We start from the raw sequence: 23,948 nt of genomic DNA on the forward strand, positions 1-23,948 counted from the left end.
TCCCCGTGCCCTCACGCAGCGGGCGTACGGCCCCTGCCCGTTTGAAAAATGGCAGCAGCCGGAGGCAAGCACGCTTCTCGCCGCCTGACACGCCACGTACCCACTCTCAAGATGGCTTCTTCCGCCAAGCCCCACGCCGGGTGGCAGGCCGCCCGTTGGCTCAAAAGCCATCACGTGCTCCCACCCTTTCTCGCCCTATCCCTATTTCACAGGTCGTTTCCGCCTTCTTCCCTGAAGGACAGCCATTTCCTCCAATAGCCGCCTGCTACCTCTCTCAGCCCCACCCCCCTGAGCGGCTTCCTGGCCATTGAGAGGCACTAGCGGAGGCCAGCGGGACTGTCCCCGCCCCTAGCCGCGGCGGGAGCCAATGGGCAGTGCGCGCGGGGGACGTGTGCGGGCGTCTCCGCCATCTTGTGAGTCTATAACTCGGAGCCGTTGGGTCGGTTCCTGCTATTCCGGCGCCTCCACTCCGTCCCCTGCGGGTCTGCTCTGTGTGCCATGGACGGGTAAGTCGCGCCGCGCCCGCGCCCGCCATTCTCTTCGCGCTCCGGCCCTTCCTTCGTCCCCACCCGGACTTTCTCCGCTGCCACCCGGGCTGGTGCGCGCGCGGGGTCTCTGGTCCGCGTGGCACGCGCGGGACCTGGGCTGCGGGGAAGGATGGGCCGCGCCCTGGCTCCGAGGCCTGTCTCCGGATCGCCTCTGGGTGGACTTCCGGCTTCTGCGCGCCGGGCTCTGAGCTCCTGCTGCCCCGCGCCCTCTCCCCGCCCTTCCGCGCGCGCGGCCCCGGTGTGCCGGGTCCGATCCGCCACGACGTCGTGCGGCCCTACTCGCTTCCCGTCCCCCATGCGCTCATGCGCCGCCTCCGGGCGCGCGGAAGTCCCTGAACACGCCCCGTCCGGCGCCGCGCGCGCGTGCGCCCGTGCACCCTGGGCTCCGGTGCGCGTGCGCGGCCCTCGGCGGGGGCGCGCGCCTTTCCCGCCGCGCGGGCTCTCTCCCGGGTCGGGCGGGGTCCCGGGGCCGGGGGCGCGCGTGGCCCGGGGCTCAACCTCGCGGGCCGGCTGCCGGCGGGCCGCTGCACGGCGCGTCTGGGAAGTGGTGCCTGGCTGCGTCGCGGGGAGTGTGTCGAAGCCGGCCTCGGTGCTCAGTCTGGTGGGGAGGCCGGGGTTCCTTCCCGGGGCGGACGGCGGGACTCGGCTCGCGGGGGCCCGGGCGGGCGTGCGGGCGCCGGCTCTGGGCCGTGGTGGCGGCGAGGGAGAAAGTCCAGTCACGCGGAGCCGGGTTGATGAGTAACTCGGATTGTGTTGGGGCTCGCCTGTTAGGTTGGCTACCTGGAACGGGCCGCCGGCTGCCGCGGGTCCCCCTGCCCCCGCCGGGGCGGAAGCCTGCGGCCTGGCCCCGCGCTTCCATTTGTACTCCATTTGTACGGAAAGCAAACAGCAGCCCTGAACTTTAAAGGCCAGCCCCGGCTCTGGAGGGAGTGTCTTTTGTCTCTACCTCTGGGCACCGTCCAGAGGCGGGGCCTGGGGTCCTGCCGGGAGGGAGGGGCGCTGAAGGACAATGGTGGCCCCTTTCAAGTTGAGTCAGTGGACCGCTCACTTCCCGGCCCCTCTAGCTTCCTGGCGGCGCGGCTGGCCTCTGCCCCCGGCTGCACACCTTGCTGACATCTCTCCTTCTCTCTCCACAGCATCGTCCCAGACGTACCAGTTGGCACGAAGGTAGGCGCAGCTCACTGTCTTCTGGGTCACACTGTGCCGGCTCTGGGCTTGCCTGTCCCCTGCTGGCTTAGAGTGCAGGGCTGTTTCTGAAGCAACTCCTACTGGTTCACAAGCGGGACCGGCTGGTAGGGTTTACAGGCAGGAGGTTTTGACCCCTGTCCACATCAGATTGTCAAGGGTTAGGCCATGGTGTGAGTTCTCAGCCTGCAGGTTTGATGGTTGGCACTGTCTGGCTCCCAGCTCTGTTTCAGTGAAACACTCTGAGGACTCTGTACTTCTTTGTTGGGAATCAGTCTCTGGATTCAGAAAAGCCCCTGTGCTGTGGAGGGGAGCTGTCTGATGTGTCCAGAGCACTGCAGTGGGAGTGAGTGAGGTCCAGTGCGCAGAGTTCTTGTAGTTGAGGCAGGGTGTCTCGGTTGGCGTTGTGACCCAGGAGGGGACTTGTCAGTTATCAGGTGATTTTTGTCCTGAGACCATCTCAGTATGTCCTGACGCAGAAAGAAGTGGAGGAACTGATGCTTCACACACAATAGTTTTGGATGGTTGGATGTGTTTTGAAACAGGGTCTCATTTAGTTGCCCAGGCTGGCCTCAAACTCACGATCCTCTTGCCTCAGCCTCCAAACAGCCAGGATGGCAGGTGTGAGCCACCTGGCCCAGCTGGCAGATGGGTGTTTAGTGGGTCAGGTGTGGCCCAGGTCCAGAGCTGCAGGGCTCTCTAAGAAGGAAGCAGCCTACCACTTGAGGACCAGCCTGTCCTTGGTGTGCAAAGCAGAGCAGCTGTCATTTGCCTGTTTGGCTGTGACAGAAAGCTGGGAGTTGTCCTGATCTTGGGGCTCATTCCTGGAGAGGCTACTGTGGCATGCAGAGCAACTGATTGGTGTTCCTGGACTGGGCTTCGATTTTCCCTAGTGGGCTGTTGTCTGCATATTGGATCCTTTGCAGGTAGGTGTGTTCTTTCAGCGCAGGACAGGGAGTGGGGCTTGGCCTCTGAAGTGCTCACTTGGGTATGGTCTGGCTGGAAGTAACTCCTGGCTTCTGTGGGAGCCACTTTCTGCCTGAGGCTCTCTGCTCGAGGTTTCCTGGGGGACCATCCACTCCTGCTCAAGAGCGTCTGGTTTCCCTGATGGCACCAAAGCCAACCTGGACAGGATAGAGGCAGGGCTCTGGGGTGTGAGGCCTCTGGCCAGTGGAAAGGCACGCCCCAGGAGGTGCTTGGTGAAGGCTGGGCCTGGGTGTGCTGGTGCAGGAGGTCTTGAGCCTCCACAAGCGTGGGCTTTTCCCTTGGTGCTTGACTAAGGCACATTTGCTGGGAGAGGCCCTCCATGGAGACCCTGGGCTGCCTGGCCAAGCCTCTGTTATGTGGAGTGCTGCTCAGACTGAGCCCGTGGCCCCAGACAGTTGTGGGTGTGCCTGCCCTGCCTGTGCGAAGACCGTTAGGGCTCAGCCAGGAGGCCACTACGAGGAAGTGCAGCTCTGCCCACTACTGCAGCTCAGGTGAAAGATGTCCCTTGAGCCCCCAGCATGGCCCTAGTCCTCCAGGAGGGTGTGCCTTGGGCAGGGAGTAACTTCCTGGTGGGTGTCTGGGGGGGATGGGTGGAGCTTTACATTTTAGGAGTGCCTGCCCATAGCAGGTACTCCTTTGTTTTCTGACTCTGTGGCCACTGATACTCAGCAGGCACAGCCCCAGGGTGGGCCTGGGTTTGCCTGATCTGCACTTCATTCGCGCAAACTTGGGCCTCAGCTCTGCTTGGTTCTGCATTGTTCCTTGGCCCTGACGCTGCCTTGGGGACCAGTAGGCCTTCTTGGTGGACACAGGGCCCGAGGGTCTGAGTGGTGGCCCCTGGTGGCTGCCTCTGTACGATGCTTGGTGCTGGTGGGGTTGGCAGTAGCTGTGCCTTGGCCTCTTCTCATGGCTGTCGTTCCTTCCTGGTCTCCATATCTGCTTACTCAGAGTGGACCTGGCGAGGAGGCATGAGTGTCTGCAGGGTGATCACTTCCAGAACAGCTCCTGGGGGCACTGGGCAGTGGCCAGGACCTGGTGCTTGTCTGGGCGTCGGCGCTGGTCTCCTTCAGAGCAGTGGCTCTGTAGGCAGTCTGGAGGAGGGGACATGAGTCCTGTGTGGAGCAGGAGGAGCAATCCACTTCTCCAACTCAAAGCGCCCCCAAATAAACACAGGCTGGCCAGAGTGCAGTGGGCCAGCTTCAAAGACAGAAGGGCCGCGGCCAAGGTGCTGGTAGTGTTGTCTCCGGGGTCCTCAGGCCTATTTTCGTTTCCTGGGTAACCCATCTCAGGACTGTCTCCAGGTCGTCTCCAGTTTCACGTTTTGAATCTGAGCCCCGCATCAGGTAGACAACTGCTTTTCTAACCGAAGGAGCGGTCTCCTAGTAATTCCTGAGGGTTGGTCAGTCACCCCTCTGCCCGCCACGGGGTAGCCCTGCCTGCCTGACGCATAAAGGGGCAGTGTCTCTACTGCTGCAAAAGTGTGCTGAGGCCGAGGGTCGGATTTCGTCAGGCAGCTGGAAAATAGGACAGGCTTGGGGGCTGGAGCACAGTGGGCAGCTCGGCTTTGTCTCCCCGGAAGCTGCCAGCAGCTCAGCTGGGAGCGAGACGCCCGCCAGTCTTTTGCTGCAGGGCTGCAGCTGTGTGCTCGTGGGCAGACGCGTGGGGGGCTGTGCAGTCTGTCCCCTCCCTGTGGCTGCTGGCATGTGCCCCAGGCCCATGGAGAGGGTGCCAGTGGGGTTGTCCCAGGCCCGCAGCCCACATACCTGCCCACCGAGAGCCCTGGGCTTCCTGGTGCATGGGGGAGTAGCAGACAGGCTCAGGGGCACCTGCCTTCTCGGGTGGGGCTGGGGTGGTGTGAGGAGGGGTCTCTGAGGAGTGCAGCTCTGTGTTGCTCTTGTTTTCCAGCGGGGATCTGACGAGCTTTTCTCTACGTGTGTCACCAACGGACCCTTTATCATGAGCAGCAACTCCGCCTCTGCAGGTAACCCCACATTCAGAGTGCCCACCCCAGCCTGCTGGCTGGAGGTGGCTCTGGTTCAGGTCGTGCTGTGCCTGTCCTAGCTGGACTGGAGCTTGCTCCTTCCACGGTTCATACCCTGTGGCCTGGGGTCCACACTGCAGATCCAAGGCCAGATGTGGCACAGAATTCCTAGGCCATGCTTGACTGCCAGCTCCTCTTGGAGGTAGAGAGGCAGATGTGTGTATAAAACTGGGTCCTGGCAGTCCTGACCTTGAGCTTCCAGTTCATCCAGCTTCCCTGGGAGCAGGAAGGGGACCCTCCAGGATAGAGCCTGGGAGTTCTGGCCTTAGCCAGAGAGGGAGGAGGCTTCCGGGAGGACAGACTCCTACTGCAACCCGAAGCCCCCCCCCCCCCTTTCAGCAAATGGAAATGACAGTAAGAAGTTCAAAGGTGACAGCAGGAGTGCGGGCGTCCCCTCCCGAGTGATCCATATCCGCAAGCTGCCCAGCGATGTCACAGAGGGCGAGGTCATCTCCTTGGGGTTGCCCTTTGGGAAAGTCACCAACCTCCTGATGCTGAAGGGCAAAAACCAGGCCTTCATCGAGATGAACACAGAGGAGGCGGCCAACACCATGGTCAACTACTACACCTCGGTGACACCCGTGCTGCGCGGCCAGCCCATCTACATCCAGTTCTCCAACCACAAGGAGCTCAAGACTGACAGCTCCCCCAACCAAGCGGTATGCTGTCTGTGGAGGGCGGGGCGGGGTGGGGCCTGTGGTCCTGGGGGCCCCACCCCAGGGGGCTCACAGTGCTGCCTCCACAGCGGGCCCAGGCGGCCCTGCAGGCCGTGAACTCAGTCCAGTCGGGGAACCTGGCCTTGGCCGCCTCGGCCGCTACCGTGGACGCTGGGATGGCCATGGCTGGGCAGAGCCCCGTACTCAGGATCATCGTGGAGAACCTCTTCTACCCTGTGACCCTGGACGTGCTGCACCAGGTGAGGCGCAGGAGCCTGGGGCTGGGGGCCACCTCCCTGGGGCGCAGAGGCTCATGCTGCCCTGCCTTGTAGATCTTCTCCAAGTTTGGCACAGTCCTCAAGATCATCACGTTCACCAAGAACAACCAGTTCCAGGCATTGCTGCAGTACGCAGACCCTGTGAGCGCCCAGCACGCCAAGCTGGTGAGTGGCCTCCTGGGGAGGCTCGCCCTGGGGCCCCGCCATGGCTGACCCGCCTCTCCCTGCAGTCGCTGGACGGGCAGAACATCTACAATGCCTGCTGCACACTGCGCATCGACTTCTCCAAGCTCACCAGCCTCAACGTCAAATACAACAACGACAAGAGCCGCGACTACACGCGCCCAGACCTGCCCTCTGGGGATAGCCAGCCCTCGCTGGACCAGACCATGGCCGCAGCCTTCGGTGAGACGCCGTCCTGACCCTGCATAACACGTGCAGGCCACAGGCTGGGTGGGATGTGTAGCTCAGTCAGCGCCCTCAGGCCCCCGGGAGCAGCTCCCGCTGGCACACCAGCCCTGCAGAGCAGCGGACCTGCCCGCGAGGCTCTTGCCCCTCTCGGGTGCAGGTTGTGGGTGCAGTGATTAGTGTCTCTTTGTTTCTAGGTGCACCTGGTATAATCTCAGCCTCTCCGTATGCAGGAGCTGGGTTCCCTCCCACCTTTGCAATTCCTCCAGCCACAGGTACTCAACTCGGCCGCCCCAGCGACTGCATGCCTCACCCTTTCCACGCAGCTCTGCTTCCACGGCAGCCAGCGTGGCCAGCTGGTCCCTGGCGAGTGCCGGGGAGAGGGGAAGGGAGCCGCAGGGGCAGTCGCGTCCGCAGAGGCGGCTCGACAGGGCAGAGGAGAGGCAGGGCAGGGCAGGGCGGCAGCCCGTGAGTCGGGCCTTGGAGTTGGCGAAAGCCGCTAACCGGTCAGTCTTGTGGTCTGGTTCCCTTCAAGCACTCGGGCGAGGACGAGGACGAACTGGAGGGATGTGTCCCTAGTAGTTGTTGAGTGGCCTGGTAAGCGATGGCCTCCGCTGAGGAGCATGCGCCGGCGGCCGGCACACGTGTGCGTCGTCCCGGCCATCGTGGCCGCGTGCGAGCAGTGCCTGCTGCGTCTGCATGGAGGACGGCGTGGCTTGCACGCACGCCGTGTCCTGTCGGGCCTGCCTGCGAGGCCCATGTCTGCGTTTTCGGACCCAGGCTTCCGTGCTGTGGCGCATGCAGGGGGCCCAGGGGCCGTGTGGCTGCACCTGGCGCCCGGAGGAGCCCACGGGTACCCCTCACAGGGCTCGAGCCTGGCGCCGCCTCCCGTGGCTCCTTGTGCATGAGGAGGGGGCCTCTGTGCCCCATTGGTGGCCGGTGGAGGGCCTGTGCTCACTTCCTGACTGCCTCTTCCCTTCCAGGTCTGTCTGTCCCTAACGTGCATGGAGCCCTGGCCCCATTGGCCATTCCATCGGCTGCAGCTGCCGCGGCTGCTGCAGGCCGCATCACCATCCCGGGCCTGGCGGGGGCTGGGAACTCTGTCCTGCTGGTCAGCAACCTCAACCCCGAGGTACGTGGGTCCCTCCCAGGCCGCTTCTCCCAGAGCGTGAGCAGGGTATGCTGGGCCCTAGGGTCAGTGGCCGTGCTGCATGCGGGCGGGGCCTGAGTCTCCAGCTCGGCCCCTAGCAGCGGCCCTCCTCAGGCTCCGCGTGGCCGCCTCGCTCTGTTGGAGTCTGCTGTGTGTCGCGACATCACTCCTGCTTACCACCTTTCCCAGGGTCCTCCGAGTTTCCTGTCTTCCCTGCCGTCTCCATTTGCATTTTCAATTTGATGACGCTCTGAGTTGAAATACCTCCTGTCACTTATCGAGGAGGGCTAGGCTAGGTGTGCGCCCAGCAGGTGCAGCAGGGGACCCTGGGCCTGCCGGCGGTCAGGGTGCTTGGCCACGTACGCCTTGCACACAGACCTCAGTTGCCAGTGTGAACTTGTCCACACAGCTGGGGCTGGGCCAAGATGCCCGGGGCTCAGGGTGTGAGTTTGGTGGACAGGACCTGGTCTGCATCTCAGAGCACTCCTCGTCTGGTGCTTCTGTTGGCTTCTTGGGCTCCAGGCAGGGCAGGACTGGTGTCCCCACAGTCCCTGCTCGTGCGCTCCACGTCCCTGCAGCTGTCCTGAGCCAGGGCACGTGGGGGTGGACCAGCAGCCGCTGCTGCCCGTTGCCTGTGGCTGCAGAGACCTCCCAGCACAGCCCGGGCCTGGCCTCTCCCTGCCGTCTCCCCAGGTGGAACGTTGCGTGTGCGCGAGTGACTGGGACACTGCCTGGTTTCCTTACGTATTTACTGACCTGTGTTTTTTGCTACTTTTTTCTTTTCTCCCCTTTCCCTATTTTTTTTCTTGCCCTGATCCGGAATTTCTTTGCCAACTGACTGCACGGTTCTTCTGCTTCCTGTTGTTGCTTGAAACAAAACATAAATAAATAAAAACAAACTCCCCTCTCAAACCCTGCTCTCCGGAAACAACCCGCCCTTGAATATTAACATCCTGGCAACTCATCACCATCAACCTGCACGCCTGCGGGGACTGTCTTCCTCGTGGTGGACGATGGCAACTCGCCCCCTTGACCTCTCCCTTCCCCCTGTCCCTTCGCTGCCTTGCTCTGCTGTCCTCTAAAGAGAGTCACACCCCAAAGCCTCTTTATTCTTTTCGGTATGTTATTCCCACTTTTATTACCTTGTTTTCATTTAATTGATGGTTTTACGCCCTGAGATGTGCCCTGAGTTTGCGTTTGGCCTTCTGCCTCCTTACGTGGTTTGCTTCCGGTTGCAACCGTCTCACCCGTAGTCGCGCATGGTTACCGCCCTGCATGCTTCTCCAAGAGTTAAGCGTGTCAGTAGCATGCGAACGTGGTCCTTCTTGACAGCTGGCCTGTCCCGGACATTAGGACCTGGCTGGACGTGGGCGCTCCTGTTAGCGGGCCCTGGGCTGCTAGGCGCAGGCTCCCCGGCAGGCTGGCAAGCCTTAAGGGGTGCACAGGGGCTGGAGGGCGGGCGGGGCCGGGCGCTCACGGCCTTGTCCCTGGGTCCCGAAGGCGTCTATGGGGACGTGCAGCGGGTGAAGATCTTGTTCAACAAGAAGGAGAATGCGCTGGTGCAGATGGCAGATGGCAGCCAGGCCCAGCTGGGTAAGAGGCCCAGGCCCCGGGGCCGGCACAGGGTGGGGGATGGGGGTGCCTGCTGGGGCCCCTGGTCATGTGCCCCTGTGTTCCCAGCCATGAGCCACCTGAACGGGCACAAGCTGCACGGGAAGCCCATCCGCATCACGCTGTCCAAGCACCAGAACGTGCAGCTGCCGCGGGAGGGCCAGGAGGACCAGGGCCTCACCAAGGACTACGGCAACTCCCCCCTGCACCGCTTCAAGAAGCCCGGCTCCAAGAACTTCCAGAACATCTTCCCGCCCTCCGCCACCCTGCACCTCTCCAACATCCCGTGAGTCCAGGCACCCCGCAGGGAGGTGCCCCCATCCTGCCTCAGCAGCCCCTCCAAGTGCAGGCGTGGGACGCAGAGCCTCTTGGTCTTCTCAAGACCATTTCCGGCCCCGTGGTCATCACTTCTCCCCTTGGCCTCCGAGGGGTCCCATGTGCCCTGGCCTCTGATGCAGGTTTCTGCAGGTGCCTGCTCACACCCTCCTCCCCACAGGCCTTCCATCACGGAGGAAGACCTCAAGGTCCTGTTCTCCAGCAACGGGGGCGTGGTCAAGGGGTTCAAATTCTTCCAGTGAGTAGGGGCTTCCCCACCCTGCCTCCCCTCCCCGCCATACCCACCCTCCCCGTGCCCACCAGCTGGCCTGCTGTGCTGTAGGAAGGACCGCAAGATGGCGCTGATCCAGATGGGCTCCGTGGAGGAGGCGGTGCAGGCGCTCATTGACCTGCACAACCATGACCTGGGCGAGAACCACCACCTGCGAGTCTCCTTCTCCAAGTCCACCATCTAGGGCCCAGCCCCTGGCCGGGCTCCGGAGCCGCTTCCGTCATTCCAGAGAAAAGCCACTTTAAGAAGCAGCTGAAGTGACCTTAACAGACCAGAGATTTTATTTTTTTAAAGAGAAATCAGTTTACCTGTTTTTAAAAAAATTAAATCTAGCTCACCTTGCTGACCTTGCGGTGACTGACGGCTCGGGCTCGGGGACTGCGGCAGGGGTCCCCCACCTGCCCGGGACCAGGCCAGGCCAGACCCCGCGCCCTGCCTTGCAGGGTGTGCTGGGCGTGCGGCCCACGGGGGGCGCCCCCACCACGACGTGGCTTCCTCGTGCCTTAAACCTGCCTGCCTTGCAGCCGCACGCCCACCCAAGGGGACCCGGGGACCCGGGGCCGGGGATCTACTCCAGGCAAACGCAAAGCGGCCTCCTGCTCCCACGGATCATGTGCCCAGTGCTGGGAGGGAGTGGAGACCGAGGTGCCAGCAGGGCTGGCTGGCACACCCCCCCCCATGTAATCAAGTGACATGATTCTCCCCTTTGTCCTCCAGCCACCCAGGTCCCGCTCGCCCGGCCAGGCCCAGAGGGCACCAACCCAGCCTCCTTGAGCTTTTAGCCTTTTGTTATAATCTTTGTATCATATTCTGATGTGGTTGCAGACATCTGTGCCTAGCAATATTTCCAGTTGACCAAATATCCTAATCTTTTTTCATTTATATGCAAAAGAAATAGTTTTAAGTACCTTTTTATAGCAAGAGGATCCAGTGGTATGAGTGTGAGCTTTCTCTTGGTATTACTTTGTATGCTGTACTTTCTATTTTATTCTTTGTAATCAATTCAGTCACAGGCAGGACCCAGCCTCCGCGGCAGGGCCCGGCCGTGCACCGCCCGCCTCAGTGGCCTTACTCAGCTCCCCAGATCTGCCTAGGAAGACCAGCTCTAGAACTTTCAGGGTTTGTTGTTTTTTCCCCTTTTCCTTCAAATTTTGGACCAAAGTCGTGTTTCTGTTCCTGTCTGCTCTGATGCTGGGACTCCAGGCGGTGGGACCCTCCAGGTCCTGACCACCCTCCTACCCTGGGGGACGCTTTGGTCCCACCGCGCCAGCAGCAGGGCCGGTCTCCTCGGATCCCCAGTTTCATAGAGTGACAAGGGTGTAAATATTTATGATTTTTTTATACCTGTAGAGACGTGGAGGGCGCGTCGGGTTTTTACGGTGACGTGTATTTTGATAACAGCAACCGCAGGCTCAGTATTGTACGTGGAGCGCAGTGGCCACGAGCACATTCCATTGCCCGTCCCGGGCTTGTCATGAGAGAACTCGATTAAAGCCGTTTTATAACACCTGCCTCCCTGTAGACCTCTTCTTTGCTGTCAGGCTGTGGAAGGCAGCTGGCGGGTCTGTACTGGACATGAATAAATCTCTTCTCTACCCTGCACTTCTGATCTCCCTCTTTTTTGGGGCACGTTTTATCTTTGCTGCTGTCTCCTCTCTGAATCCAGCCACCTGCTTCCCTCCTCTTCCCTGGGCTGGGGGCTGAGACCCATGTCCCTCCTGTTCAGAGGTGCTGCAGGGGCAAAGAACCAGACCCTACTGCCCACTGGCCTTGGGCCCGCACAGACCAGACGACTCGGGACCTGAAGTCAGCAATCGCCTTTATTGATGTGGTCATGAGATGCCCCCAGCCCTAGCCCCCCACCCATCCTGGCCTTAGGTGGCCTCTGCTGCAGAGAGGAGCGCCTCAGTCCTGGAGCCTGCGGGCCTGCATCCTCCGGAAATAGCTCTCAGCCTCTGCCTCGCTGGCCTCCCGCTCGCCCAGCACCAGGCCGCCGCCCTGCCGCCGCAGTGTGGACTCGCGGCTGGCTGGCCCCAGCACTCCGTCCGCTGCGCCCTGTGGGGGCAGCCCCTCTCCCGTGGCCAGGTTGACAGTGGCCACGGCCCCGAAGCGCGGCTCCTCTTGGTCCACGTCGCTGACTGATGAGCCGGGGGACACGCCTGGTGGCTTGGACCCCACGCGGAAGCCACGTGCCAGGTCCCCCAGCTCGTACCCTGCTTCACCCTCCGTCCCCCGCGGCCCACCGCCCGTTGCCTTCCACTCCCAGGGCGCGTTACCCGCCGACAGGTGGACCACAGGGTGGTGGGGTGCGTGAGCATCGATGGTGACGATGCTGGCCGAGTCGCGGTCCGAGGGCGAGCGGTACTGCGAGGAGTCAGAGCTGGCGCTGGAGGACGAGGCTGTCTCTGCTGCCTTGGGTCCCGGCCCGCCCGGGGCCTTGGACATGGCAATGACCTGCAGCAGCCGAGGGGGGTTGGCCACGCGGGGCTGCGAGGGGGCCATGGGGGCCCCGCCCTTCTCGGCCATCATGAGCCACTTGGCACGCACAGCAGCGCTGCTCTTGGGGGACAGGCCCGCGCCGGCCTGCGCCCCCTCCTCGGGGATGTGCACCAGCGGCTGAGGCCCCGACCGTGGCGGGAGCAGGACACGTGGCCCCAGCCCTGGCCGTGCCTGCACTGTGGGGTAGAGTGAGGGTGGGATGGGGCCCTCCTCCTCCCCCTCCTCGTCCTCCTCCTCCTCCTCGTCCTCCTCCTCCTCCTCCTCGTCCTCCTCCTCTGCCATGGGCTCTGCGGGCACACGCAGGTGCGCAGGGCTGGCCTCGTCAGGCAGCCCCAGGCCACGGCCCTCCAGGGACTTCTGCTTCCACTCACTGATGAGCTGCTTGGAGCGCGAGGCGTCCAGCGGCACGTGGATGGTCATGTGGCGGCGGGCAGGGTCGTCCAGCGAGGGTGTGCTGACTCGGGGCAACGTGTTGCTAAAGGTCACCAAGTGCTCCTTGCCCATGGGGCTGCGGGGGGCCAGCAGGTCCACATCCACGCTGGCCCTCTTCAGGCTGCCCAGGGACGTCTTCTCTCGGGCCACAGGACGCGGCACGCCCTCCAGACGCCCTGGCGGGCCCAGCTCATCTGTGCTCACAGACTTATTCTGCTGGTAAACTGAGTCGTGGCCCCGCTGGGTCAGGGCCCGCAATGCGTCCTTGGCGGGTGGGGGAGCCGAGGGTTTCTCTGCGGGTGGGGCCTGGAAGTTGCCCACCGCGTGGCAGGCCTGGGAGGACACAGGGAGCGTGAGCCTCCTGCCAGTGCCGGCCTGGCCGGTGACGCACCAGCCTGGGAACCAGGGACCCAGAGCTGCAGGGCCTCAGCACTGCAGGCTCTGCAGGTCCTAGTCCCTCTGGAGTCCCCAGGACCCCAGGACGGGGGCGGCCTCCCCCTGGCAGGATGCGCCCCTCCCCCCTCGCCGGGCCGGCCCTCCGGCTCCACGGCAGCTCACCAGGTAGGCGGCGATGCCCGCCCCGATGAGGAAGCCCGCGTAGACGTCCACCGCGTGGCTGCGGTGCTGGGTGATCTGGGTGAGCCCGCAGACGCCGGCGGCCATGGCGAAGGCGAACACCAGGACGGGCTTGAGCAGCTTCGTGGCGTCCGAGATGACGGAGTTGAAGTACATCTGGGGGGTGGGCAGGGTCAGGCCTGGCCAGGGCCCGGGAGCCGCGGGGGCTGGGGAGCACTCACCGACACGTAGACGGCGGCGAAGGCAGACAGCGTGGCGTGCTGGGACGGGAAGGTCTTCCTGCAAGAGCGACCCGTGAGCCCCCGCGGGCTCCCCACGGGGACGCGGGGGTGGGGGGGGTGGGGGGCGGTGGCTCACCGGGCCGACAGGATGGCGTGGGCATCGTGGCCAGAGCAGATGTCCTGCGTGATGTAGGGGTTGGCCTCGCAGGACGTGCCCAGCAGAGTGTAGTTGGGCTGGCAGACGGTCAGGAAGAAGGGTGCATGGTAGCCAGTGGCCAGCTGGATGATGTCGGTCACCAGAGCTGTGGCACACAGGCCGAACACGTGGACGCCTGCGGGGTCAGGGGGTCAGGGCCGGGACCGCAGGCACAGCTGCCCCCCTGGATGGGCCCTCCGGGCATCAGGGGAGAGGCCAGCACTCACCCACGAACCGCACGGTGCGCCGCAGGAAGGAGTTGAAGTTGCAGCCGCCAGCGCTGATGCTGCCCTCGGCCCCGCCAGCGGCCCCGCCGCGGCCCCACAGCCGGGCCTGAAGGCAGTAGAGCAGCCCCTCGCCGACCATGATCTGCCCGACAGGGAGGGTCAGGCGGGCTGGGGCCACGCCCCCACAGTCCCACGGCCAGCCCAGGCCCCGTGCCCCCTCGGCCCCTCGGCCCCTCGGCCAGCCCAGGCGCGCTCACCGAGGCCCCATGGCCCCGTGCCCCCTCGGCCCCTCGGCCCCTCGGCCAGCCCAGGCGCGCTCACCGAGGCCCCATGGCCCCCCTCGGCCCCTCGGCCAACCCAGGCGCGCTCACCGAGGCCCCATGGCCCCCCTCGGCCCCTCGGCCAGCCCAGGCGCGCTCACCGAGGCCCCATGGCCCCCCTCGGCCCCTCGGCCAGCCCGGGCGCGCTCACCCAGGCCCCATGGCCCCCCTCGGCCCCTCGGCCAGCCCGGGCGCGCTCACCCAGGCCCCATGGCCCCCCTCGGCCCCTCGGCCAGCCCAGGCGCGCTCACCGAGGCGGCTGGGGCCGCAAAGGCCAGGCTGAGCAGCATGAGCAGGGGTATGAGCTCCTCGCTGGTCTCCACGTACGGCATGGACAGCGTGCGGTCGTAGCACTGGAAGCCCACCTGCGCGGGCCTGAAGAGGTCGGTCAGCTCCAGGAAGTACAGCGACACGATGGAGGACGCCACGATGGGAAGCTGCAGCAGACACGCAGGTCACTGTCCACCTGCCAGCCGCACAACCACCCTCGTCCAGCTGGCTGCCATTCCAGCACCCAGAAACCAGTTCCTCAAGCCAGGTCTCTCCACTGCCACCCACACGCCCTCCACCTGCCCATCCACCCACCCGGCCACCCGGCCACCACCCACACCCACACACCCACACACCCACCTGTCCATCCACCACCCACACGCCCATCTGTCCATCCACCCATTGTCCGTTCCTATGGCCGGCCAGCCTGTTTTCTCAGCACAGGAATCTCAGACACTCCTGCCCCCACCTGGGAAGCGCTTCCCTTAGATACCCCATCTTGCCAGCCCTCCCTGGGACGGCCTCCCTGGGCGTCCCTGTCTGCCTCATTCTCTCAGGCCCCTCCCTCAGGAGCCACCTACACCACACAGCCCCCAGAATGGCCTCCAGAGGATGCACGGAGTGGCTGGCCAACTTCTGCCGTGCCCACAGCCCAGCATGTAACCTAAGTACGCTCTCTCCACCCTCTGCAGAGGGCAGGTGGGCAGGCCGGGACAGCCAGGCCCGGAGCCATGGGGCAGCTGGTCTCCTGGAGACCAGGGACAGGAGGACAGGGCAGGGCCTGCTCGTTCGCCCCCTGCAGGGCCGACAGTCATAGGTGCAGGCAGCAGCAGCCTAGGCAGGGCTCACAAGTCTCCCCCCCAGGGGACAGAGCATGTGTCTCAGGGGCCTGCCCACCTGGTGAAGCCCACCTGTGGCCTGGGCCCTGACTCCAACCTGCAGACTCCCAGGCCAAAGGTCAGGGCCAAACTGAAATTGAAGGTCCTAGGGGACGCTGTGTTGAGGAGCTGGGCTCCTGTCCAAGGGGGCATCCCTGAACACCTCTGCCTGCAGGTGTAAGGCCCAGGCAGGAGGCAGGCACAGCCTCTTCCTGGGCGGGGACCTGGTCCTGGCTGCACTCGGTCTCCCCACTCTGAGTGGGTGAAAAGCACATGGTGCTGGGCCAGGCCCTGCGAGGCCTGCCTTGTCTCTGTCACCACTCTCCGTGAGGCTGGTTGCAGCCAGGGAGCTCTCAGATCAAGGAAGTCTGCAGCAGGGCCTGAACACAGCCCTGCAAACACCAAATCCTTCGGCAAGGCCTGGGCTGTAGCTCAGGAAGAAGAGTGCTCGCCTGGCACGTGAGAGGCCCTGATCAAGTCCTGAGGCTGCGAAAATAAAAGGGCTGCTTTAAAGTTCTCTGTGGATCCCACCCGTGAAGCTGGGCGTCTCAGGCAAGTTGACTTCAACGCCCTGCTCACCAGCATGCTAACAGAGGGCAAGCAGGGTATGGGAGGTGGCCCAGACTCTGGGGAAGAACCCTCTGGGCACCTGGGAGCCACAGCAGGACCTGGGGATGGGGAGAGGCCACATCTGATATGAGCTCTAATTGGGGGAAGGGAAACCAGGTCATGATGGAGGCAGAATCACAGCTGGGCCAGAGGTGGGTACAGCAGTTGGTGGAGCATGGCCTGGCTCCATGGGGCCATGTAGGGTCCCACATAAGAGCCCACCACCCTGGAAAGTCTTCAAAAGCCTCCTAATCCCCTCCACCCACCCCTCACTCACTCGGGTGACCCTTAGCTGAACATCACAGCACCTAAGAACACAGTGGCCCCGGGGGCTGTGGCTCAGTGGGAGAGCCCTTGCCTGGCACATTCGAGGCCCTGGGTTCGAGCCTCAGCACCATATTAAAAAAAAAAAATCAAAAAGCACACAATATAGGCTGGGGATGTGGCTCAAGCGGTAGCGCGCTCGCCTGGCATGCATGCGGCCCGGGTTCGATCCTCAGCACCACATACCAACAAAGATGTTGTGTCAGCCGAGAACTAAGAAATAAATATTAAAAATTCTCTCTCTCCTCTCTCTCTCTCCTCTCTCACTCTCTCTCTAAAAAAAAAAAAAAAAAAAAGCACACAGTAGCTCAGAGGAGGGGCTGCTGCCATCAAGGGTGTCCTGCCAAAGTGCTGCTGAGACAAAAAGGAAGAAGAGACTTCGCCTGACCCTCAACAGCTCCAGAGGTCGGGGCCAGCCTGGGTGAGACCCTGGCTCAAAATAAAACACAAGGGCTGGGGTGCAGCTCGGTGGTAGGCCTGCCTGTCAGGACGTCCTGGCTCCATCCCAGCACTGCAGGTGAGTAAGAGTGAGGGTGAAATAAACCAGGAGAAACCAGGTCTGAAGGCAACTTCCAGAGGTTAGAAACAAAAGGAGGGGTGAGGGGAGCTGAGGGCAGCAGGCTTGCCTGGCCCTGGAGCCCCGACCTGCTGCAGTCCACCCATCAGTCTTTCTTTTTTTTTTTTTTTTTTTTTTTTCACTTATAGACAGACACAATACCTTTATTTATTTATCTTTATGTGGTGCTGAGGGTCGAACCTAGAGCCTCACACATGCTAGGCAGGTAGGTGCTCTGCCACTGGGCCCCAGCTCCACCAACCTCATCTTGAACAACAAGCACAGCCGGGCGTGGTAGCGCACACCTATCATGCCAGCGGCTTGCCAGGCTGAGGCCGGAGGAATGCGAGTTCAAAGCCAGCCTCAGCAAAAGCGAGGCGCTACACACCTTAGTGAGGCCCTGTCCCTAAGTAAAATACAAAAAAGGGCTGGGATGTGGCTCAGCGGTTGAGTGCCCCTGAGTTCAATCCCTGGTACCAAAAAAGAAAGACAGACAGACAAGCAGACATTCTGCAACGCCGGGCAGCACCCTGCAGGGCGCCTGGGAGACCCCTCCGCCAGACCCTTCCTAGGGCTGGGCGTCTTTGTAGATAATTCCCACCAACCCCACTCTAGAAGTGGGGGGGCTCCCGCCTGAGACAGGGGTGCTGCACCTGCCAAATGATTAGCCAGGGAGGGCTTGAACTCCGACCTCAGGCTCCAGCCCCACCTCCTCTGGCCTCCAAGCCACCAGCCCCTCTAGGGGCTGACTAAAGGTCCCACCTCCCAGCATGTGCCCTCACTGTCCCCTGGGTGCCTCTAGAACTCCTACTCAACCTGCAGAGCCCATCTTCTGACCCACTTCCCAGGTCCCACCCAGCCCCAGATACCCTGGTCTGCCCGGCCCAAGGCGGCCATGGCAGCAGGGCCCGCTCCGCCTCCCCAGACTGGGGTCTCTGAAGGTAGGCGGAACTGCGGCCTCACCAGCGCGACCCCGACGCACCTCCACGAAGTAGAAACAGGGCAGAAGCGTCATGCTGTCCTTGGGGGTTTTATTCTTCTCCTTGGCGGTGATCATGGTGTCGCGGGCACCGTAGGCCGAGGTCGGAGAGGAACAAAGCCACACTAGAGGGGAGACGTGCAGCGTGATCCCTGGGGGTACCCGGTGGCCAGCGGGGAAGGGTCGCGCCAGGATGCGCAAGAACGGCCCGGGGAACAGGCTGGAGCCGAGGCGACCCCGGCCGGGCTTCACAGTCAGGCTTCTGGGCACCCTGCCCCGGGAGCGGGGTCCTAGGAGCCAGCGAGGAGGCCGGGGGCTGCTCCTCTCGCCAGGGCGGCGCAGCCCGGGCGTGGGGTCGCGGGCGCGGCGGGGTGGGGTCCGCAGCCCCCTCACCTGGCGGCAGGCGCCGAGCGGCGGAGCTGGCGGCGGCAGGGGCGGCGGCGTCGAGAGCACAAAGCGCGGCCCCTCCCCGCGGGGGCGGGGCCGGAGGGAGGGTCCCGCGGAGACCCGCGGCGGCCGGGGCGCGGGCTCTTTGTCTGCGCGCTCGGGGGCGCAGCGCGCGTCCACCGCAGGGCCGCCCAGCCCCGCCCCTCGCCCGGGCGACCGCCCCTCCGGGAAGCGAGACTGCGGGGCTGGGGGGCTGCGGGGCTGGGGGGCTGCGGGGCCGGGGGGGCTGCGGGGCTGCGGGGCTGGGGGGCTGCGGGGCTGCGGGGCCGGGGGGGCTGCGGCCCGGTCTGCGCGCCCCCGCGGCCTCTCGCGGGCGCTCGCTCCCGCCTGGCCTCCTGGGGGCCCCCCGGGACGCACGGTGGGCGCGGGTCTGCGTCTGCCCTGTCTCTCACCACCTCTCCGGCGCCCGCCCCCTGCCCAGTTCGCGGCCCCCGGTGCGGGATACCCGCCGCTCGCCGGCGCCCGTTTCCATGGCGAGCTCCCCGGGCGCCCGGAGTCAAAGCTGCCTGGCCGGGAGGCGGCGAGGCTCGCCCTCCGTGCTGCCCGCGGCTGGAGCCCGTCGGCCTGCAGGGGCCTCAGCAACGGCGGCCAGGTGCGGTGCCTGGAGGTGCGGGGGCGGCGGGCAGCCTGGGCGGAGCTGGCCGCTCAGCGCACTCCGCCTGTGGGGTGAGGGCTGCTGACCCCACGTTTCACCGCAGGCCCGAGGAGCTGAGGCCACTTCCCAAAGTCGCCAGGCCCCCCTGGCGGGAGCCACTCTGTGCACTTATTCCCTGGCTCCAATATGCGCACTGCACGCCTGTGTCTGGACAGTTGCCCCTGACCTGCTGCCAACAGGGACAGACCCTGACAGTCCCGCGGTTCTCTCTCCATTGAAGGGCTGAGCCATGGGCGCCCGGTGTGCGGTCCCCTTCTCCGCTCTCCACCCTGCTGGCTCCCGCCCTCCCTGTCTGTCCTGATAGTCACAATAGTTTTCTCCTGTCTTCAGACCCAAATGCGTTTTTCGAAGAATGTCCGTGTGGTAATGTTAGTGAACAGACAGATGCAGGTGGTGGGAACGCGAGGTTAAGGGAATGATTCCACAAAATGGGCCACATGCTTCTGAGCAAGGAGAAACTGACCTTGGGGCTGGGGGGTGGCTCAGCGGCAGAGCACTGGCCTGCAGTGAGAGGCCCTGGGTTCCATCCTCAACACCACATAAAAACAAATAAGCCATGGTATTGTGTCCGACTTCGACTAAAAAATATTTACCAAAAAAAGAAAAAAGGAAAGAAATTGACCTGCAGCCCCGCCTGGCCGCAGTGGACAGGGCACGTCACATTCCTCAGCAAACCACCTGTTCACTGCAGGAGAAGTGCAGGCCCAAGATCATGTTGATGGCAGGAACCCAGGAGATTTTTTGTGTCCAGATCCTGAAACTCTGGGAGATAAGCATAGTTCCTCCTGCCCATGAAATCTGTAAGAATGTATGGTTAAGAATCTAATTAGAGGGGCTGGGGGTGTGGCTCCAGCGGTAGCGCGCTCCTCGCCTGGCATGCGTGTGGCCAGGGTCAGCACCACATACCAACAAAGATGTTGTGTCCGCCGAGAACTAAAAAATAAATATTAAAAAAAAAAAATTCTCTCTCTCTCTCTCTCTCTCTCTCTCCTCTCTCTCACTCTCTCTTAAAAAAAAAAAAAGAATCTAATTAGAGGGGCTGGGGGTGTGGCTCAGCAGTAGAGTACTTGCCTCAGCACAGCATATAAGTAAGTAAATAAAATAAAGGTACGTCAAACTAAAAAAAAAAAATTAAAAAACTGGGTTTTTTTGTTTGTTTTTAAAGAATCCAGTTAGAAGTTGGGCCTGGTGCCACAGGCCTGTAATCCCAGTGATTTGGGAGGCTGAGGCAGGGGGGTTGCAAGTTCAAAGGGAGCTTCAGCAACTTTCCAAGGCTTTAAGCGACTTAGTGAGACCCTGTATTAAAATCAAAAAGGGGGGTGCTGGGGTGTGACTCAGTGGTTAAGCATCCCTGGGTTCAATCCCTGGTACCAAAAAAAAAAAAAAAAAAAATTCCAATTCCATGGGCCAAGGTGACCTAGAGTTTCCATGGCAGTGGGGACTTGAAAGTCTGATGTCACCCTACTGTCTGTCAAATGTCAAGGTGGACCTGAGCGGGACTTCCTGGAAACTTCACTGGTCCAAGTGGACCCTTCTCTCCCTTGGACGAGTCCCCTTTCCCCTTCTTCTCCAGTCAGTGAGCTCACTCCTGTGAGCCACATCTCAAGTCTTTCTGATTGGCAGCAGCGAGAGCGCGACCCATGCTGGGTGTCGGCCTAGGGTCTTGGTTTCCTGGCTGTAAGTGGGCACAGGGCCCCTGTGTTAGCAAGCACACCCACCTGCTGCCTGGTGTGGATGACAGAGAAGTGACCCGCGGGAACTGAGACCTGTGGGCAGCCTGGGAGGGTCAGGCACATCTGTCAGCTAGGCCCTCTGTCCCCTGCCTGTCTAGGCACTGAGCCGGGAAGGTGGTTGGGAATCCTGGTGTTGAAAGGTGGCCACAAACGGCCCTCGGGAGGCAGGAGGAGGAGGGGAGGTGTGGCAATCGACTGTCCCTGGTCCCTGGTGGGGAGACAGGGGACCCATCCTGGGCCTCCTGGCAGCTTGCAGGACCCCCAGGGGCCTGGGAGGGCCAGGGTCAGGGTGGGGAGCCGTTCCTCTGTTGATCCCCGATGGTGGAGAGGGGGCAGACGTCCACAGTGGACACAGTGCTGGCCGAGGGTCTGAAGTCAGTCTGGGCCCTGGGAGCCACCTGCAAGTTCAAACCAGCCCTGCTTGGTGCGTGCGCAGTCCTTTGAGACAGGTCCCACTCAGGTTCCCTCTGCAGAGACAGGAAAACTGAGGCAGAGAACGGGGGCTACCCAGAGGTCACCCAACTGGGAAGGAAGGGTCCTGGGGCCCAAGTCCACAGGTAGCACTGGGCTCCAGGCCAAGTTGGTCTGCAGGAAGGAAATGGAGCCCTGGGAGAGACGAGGCCCGAGCTTGGCCAGGAATGTGGTGGACTGCTGTTGGGTTCAGGAGAGAGGAGGGCCAGGTGGGGAGGACACTCAGGAGAGCAGGGTCAGGGTGGCAGCCTGGGGGCTGTGCCATGGATGCTGCTAGGTGACTGGACCTGGAGGCTCAGCAGAGACCTGACTGAGCTCAGGACCCCAATACTAGGGCTGAACAGAGGACCCCAAAATCTACCTGACCCCCCCTCCGGGGGTGAACCACTCTGGGCAGCCCCACAGCCCGACATGAACCAGTGTCCCCGAGGGCCACGGCCACCCCCACCTCCCACTCTGACCTCAGCAGTGAGGCACAGTGGCCACACCTGTATTCCCAGCTCCCCACAAGCCTGAGGCACGAGGATCGCAAGTTTGAGGCCAGCCTCAGCGACTCAGCGTGGCCGGCCCCGGCCTCTGCCTTTCTTCTGGGAAGTTGCCAGCTGTCTTGCTCGCCAGCAGGGTCCCGTTCCTGCCCACAGTGGAGGAGGGCACCTTTTGGGGGGTCCTGCCCGGCACTCCCTCACACTTGTCCCAGGGGTGTGAAGGGTACCTCACCGGGCCTTGATTTGCATTTCACGTGACTAAGGAAGTCACTGTGTTTTTGTGAGTTTGCTGGCGATTTGTGTACTTTCCCTCCAGAGCTGTCTGTTCGAGTCTTCAGCCCTGTTTTAATTTGGTTGCTTGTCTTTGTTTTTGAACTACAAGAGGCTGAACCCGGGAGACTCACTTCTGACTTCCAATTTCCAGGTCCACATTGCTGGCCCCGGTCCTGAGTGCCTTGGACCTCTGCAGACTGGAAGGGCAGGGGGATCCTCTGAGACCAGGCACTGGCAGCTCAGGCAGGGACGGAGCATCTCCACAGGGTGCTCTGAGGACCAGACGGAAAGGCCACGCAGCCTGCTGCTTCACCGGCTGGGAACAGCCGACAAATCCAGACTCAGAGTCCAAAGACAGGTGCAGACAGGGACGTGTGGGGCGGGGCAGGGGCCGACAGGACTGCTCACTGTTCATGTGCACAGGGCTTCTTTAGGGGATGATGAGACTATCCCCAAACTGATGCCCGCTCAGCTGTGTGAGTGTGAAGCCACTGCACGCTGGGGGGCGCTTAGGTGTGCATTGCATCCCCACGAAACTGTGTAAACAGCGAGACACCCCCTCCCTCTAATCCCAGTGACTTCGCACCAAGGCAGAGGACCCGAGTTCCAGGCCAGGCTGAGTAACTGAATGAGACCCTGTCTCAGAACAAAAAGAGCTGGCTAGTTCAGTGGTAGAGCACCCCTGGGTTCAACCCCCAATACTGACAGCAAAAAGAAAAATGTTTAAAAATAATAGGGCACAGCGCCAGGCTGCACCCCAGGCCCTGTGCTGGGTCAGCGCCTCACCCTTTGCCTATCTGCTGGCCGTGGGGGCCCTGGGCTCATGTCCCCACCCACACCTGCAGATCTGTCTGTTTCACAGCAGGAAACCGCCGGGGCAGCGGGGACCCGGAGCAGTTTGGTGGAGATGGGGCAACTTCCTATGTTCTGCCACGGGGCCTGGCAGCCTGGTGGGGGTCGCGGTCACCAGAGCTGCCTGGTAAGTCCCACCCCCTGTGGCCCACAGGGTGGCCATGCCTGACCCCCCCAGTGTCCTCCATCTGTGCTGAGATCCAGCTGAGGGGGCTGAGGTGGCTGGTGGGGGACAGAGAAGGACTGTGATTGGCCAGGGCCACCCAGCCCTGCAGGACTGCGCCAGGGCAGAGGTGGGACCCTGTCCCATCATGGAGCAGCAGGGTGGGGGAGGCCGGGGGTCTCCCAGGGTGGGCAGGAGGGGCCCTGAGTTGGAGGGAGCGGCCTTTGGGGGCTCAAAAGGGCTGTCCCTGCCTGTCCCCGGGTGCTGGCGGGACCCACGCAGGACCAACACAGGGCTCCTGTGGCACCCTGTGCCTGCTGGCCAAAGCCAGCTGCGTCTGCAGCTGTTCACTGAGGGGGGACAGGGAGACCCCCGAGTCACCAACCAGCCTGCGCAGCCCCCGGGGATCTGGGGGACCTGGGTGAGAGCCTGGTGGGGCTGTGCTTTGGGCTGGGGTGGCAGGTCAGGGTCAGGGGTAGGCATGGCTTAGGTCGGGTGACGGTCAAGGTCATTTTTACGTGGTGCTGAGGATCGAACCAGGGCCTCGCCCGGGCTGGGCCAGCGCTCTGCCGCTCAGCCCCAGCCCCAGCCCCAAGGTCAGGGCTAGTTTTCATCCTAAGGGTTAAAGTTAGGCTTAGATTAGGCCTAGGTCCAAGTTTGGGCTCCTCTTGGGGCACGGAGGGGTCTGTCCCTGAGATTGTCCCCAGCCTTTTGGTCATCTAGGGATAAAAGTGGAGTATGGAGGTGCACATCTGCCTCCCAAGGCCTTGAGGCTGAGGCTGGATCGGGAGTTGGAGGCCAGTCTGGGGACCTTAACCAGACCCTGTTGGGGAGGTGGCTCCACGGTAGACCACCCTGGGTCCCCCCCAGCACTGCAAAGGTGGACAGATAAGCACACAGATAAAAAGAAAGACAGGCACAGCTGGCCATGGTCCCCTCTCCCAGGAGGCAGCCTGGCAGGGGCCTCCGTCCCGGGGCCTCCATCGGCAGAAGTGTAGTGGGCCCCCCCCCCCAGGGATCTTGCCTGTAATCCCCGAGGGCTGCCTCGCCCCAAACGTCGGGGCCTTTCCCACCCCCGTCTCGTCCCTGAGGCTGGGTGTGCTGGTCTTGGTGATTTGCTGGTGGGATGGGAAGAGGCAACCTGTTCTGGGTTTGGCTTTGTGAGGTGGGGGATCCAACTCGGGGCCGTCCTGAGGAAGCCCTGGGCCTTCGGGATCTTTCTTTTCTTTTTTTTTAATCTACACATGACATGGCAGTGATCTTGGCAGTTCATACATTTGAATCATTGGGGTATAATTTCTCATTTTTCTA

The 23,948-nt window shown here is 62.6% G+C and overlaps 2 protein-coding genes across 5 annotated transcripts; one reads left to right on the forward strand and one right to left on the reverse strand.

The window, feature by feature from the left end:
- The first annotated feature begins 377 nt into the window (after window positions 1-377).
- PTBP1 (polypyrimidine tract binding protein 1) lies at window positions 378-10,983 on the forward strand. 4 transcript variants are annotated; one of them, XM_081287976.1, is made up of 14 exons: window positions 378-506; window positions 1,685-1,715; window positions 4,626-4,701; window positions 5,101-5,420; window positions 5,507-5,677; window positions 5,750-5,860; window positions 5,926-6,100; window positions 6,301-6,378; window positions 7,087-7,235; window positions 8,338-8,371; window positions 8,754-8,846; window positions 8,934-9,150; window positions 9,361-9,438; window positions 9,523-10,983. In XM_081287976.1, exons 1-14 carry the CDS (start codon window positions 499-501, stop codon window positions 9,653-9,655), a joined length of 1,674 nt encoding a protein of 557 aa, XP_081144102.1. In that variant the 5' UTR covers window positions 378-498; the 3' UTR covers window positions 9,656-10,983. The 4 variants fall into 4 exon arrangements, with proteins under 4 accessions (XP_081144102.1, XP_081144103.1, XP_081144104.1 ...); XM_081287978.1 differs by lacking the exon at window positions 378-506 and adding an exon at window positions 1,053-1,137; XM_081287979.1 differs by lacking the exon at window positions 378-506 and adding an exon at window positions 1,112-1,149.
- Window positions 10,984-11,198: 215 nt separating this feature from the next.
- PLPPR3 (phospholipid phosphatase related 3) lies at window positions 11,199-18,148 on the reverse strand. Its single transcript, XM_081287975.1, has 8 exons — window positions 17,952-18,148; window positions 17,562-17,683; window positions 14,194-14,379; window positions 13,623-13,764; window positions 13,336-13,531; window positions 13,200-13,257; window positions 12,961-13,134; window positions 11,199-12,735 (listed from the first exon to the last, which is right to left on the reverse strand). The coding sequence occupies exons 2-8, from the start codon at window positions 17,634-17,636 to the stop codon at window positions 11,377-11,379; spliced, it is 2,190 nt and encodes a 729-aa protein (XP_081144101.1). The 5' UTR covers window positions 17,637-17,683; window positions 17,952-18,148; the 3' UTR covers window positions 11,199-11,376.
- Between the last annotated feature and the right edge of the window lie 5,800 nt (window positions 18,149-23,948).

This window comes from Spermophilus citellus (assembly GCF_964194105.1).
Source record: "Spermophilus citellus genome assembly, chromosome: 3".
NCBI lineage: Eukaryota > Metazoa > Chordata > Mammalia > Rodentia > Sciuridae > Spermophilus > Spermophilus citellus.

Excerpts from the sequence above, each read along its gene's own strand:
- PTBP1 (XM_081287976.1), top strand. Across the intron at positions 4,702-5,100 it reads CAGCAACTCCGCCTCTGCAG|CAAATGGAAATGACAGTAAG; the intron begins GTAACCCCACAT and ends CCCCCCTTTCAG. Across the intron at positions 9,151-9,360 it reads CTGCACCTCTCCAACATCCC|GCCTTCCATCACGGAGGAAG; the intron begins GTGAGTCCAGGC and ends TCCTCCCCACAG.
- PLPPR3 (XM_081287975.1), bottom strand. The coding sequence starts at position 17,636 with ATGATCACCGCCAAGGAGAAGAATAAAACCCCCAAGGACAGCATGACG. Across the intron at positions 13,258-13,335 it reads CACGCCATCCTGTCGGCCCG|GAAGACCTTCCCGTCCCAGC; the intron begins GTGAGCCACCGC and ends TCGCTCTTGCAG. Across the intron at positions 13,135-13,199 it reads TCGCCGCCGTCTACGTGTCG|ATGTACTTCAACTCCGTCAT; the intron begins GTGAGTGCTCCC and ends CCCACCCCCCAG.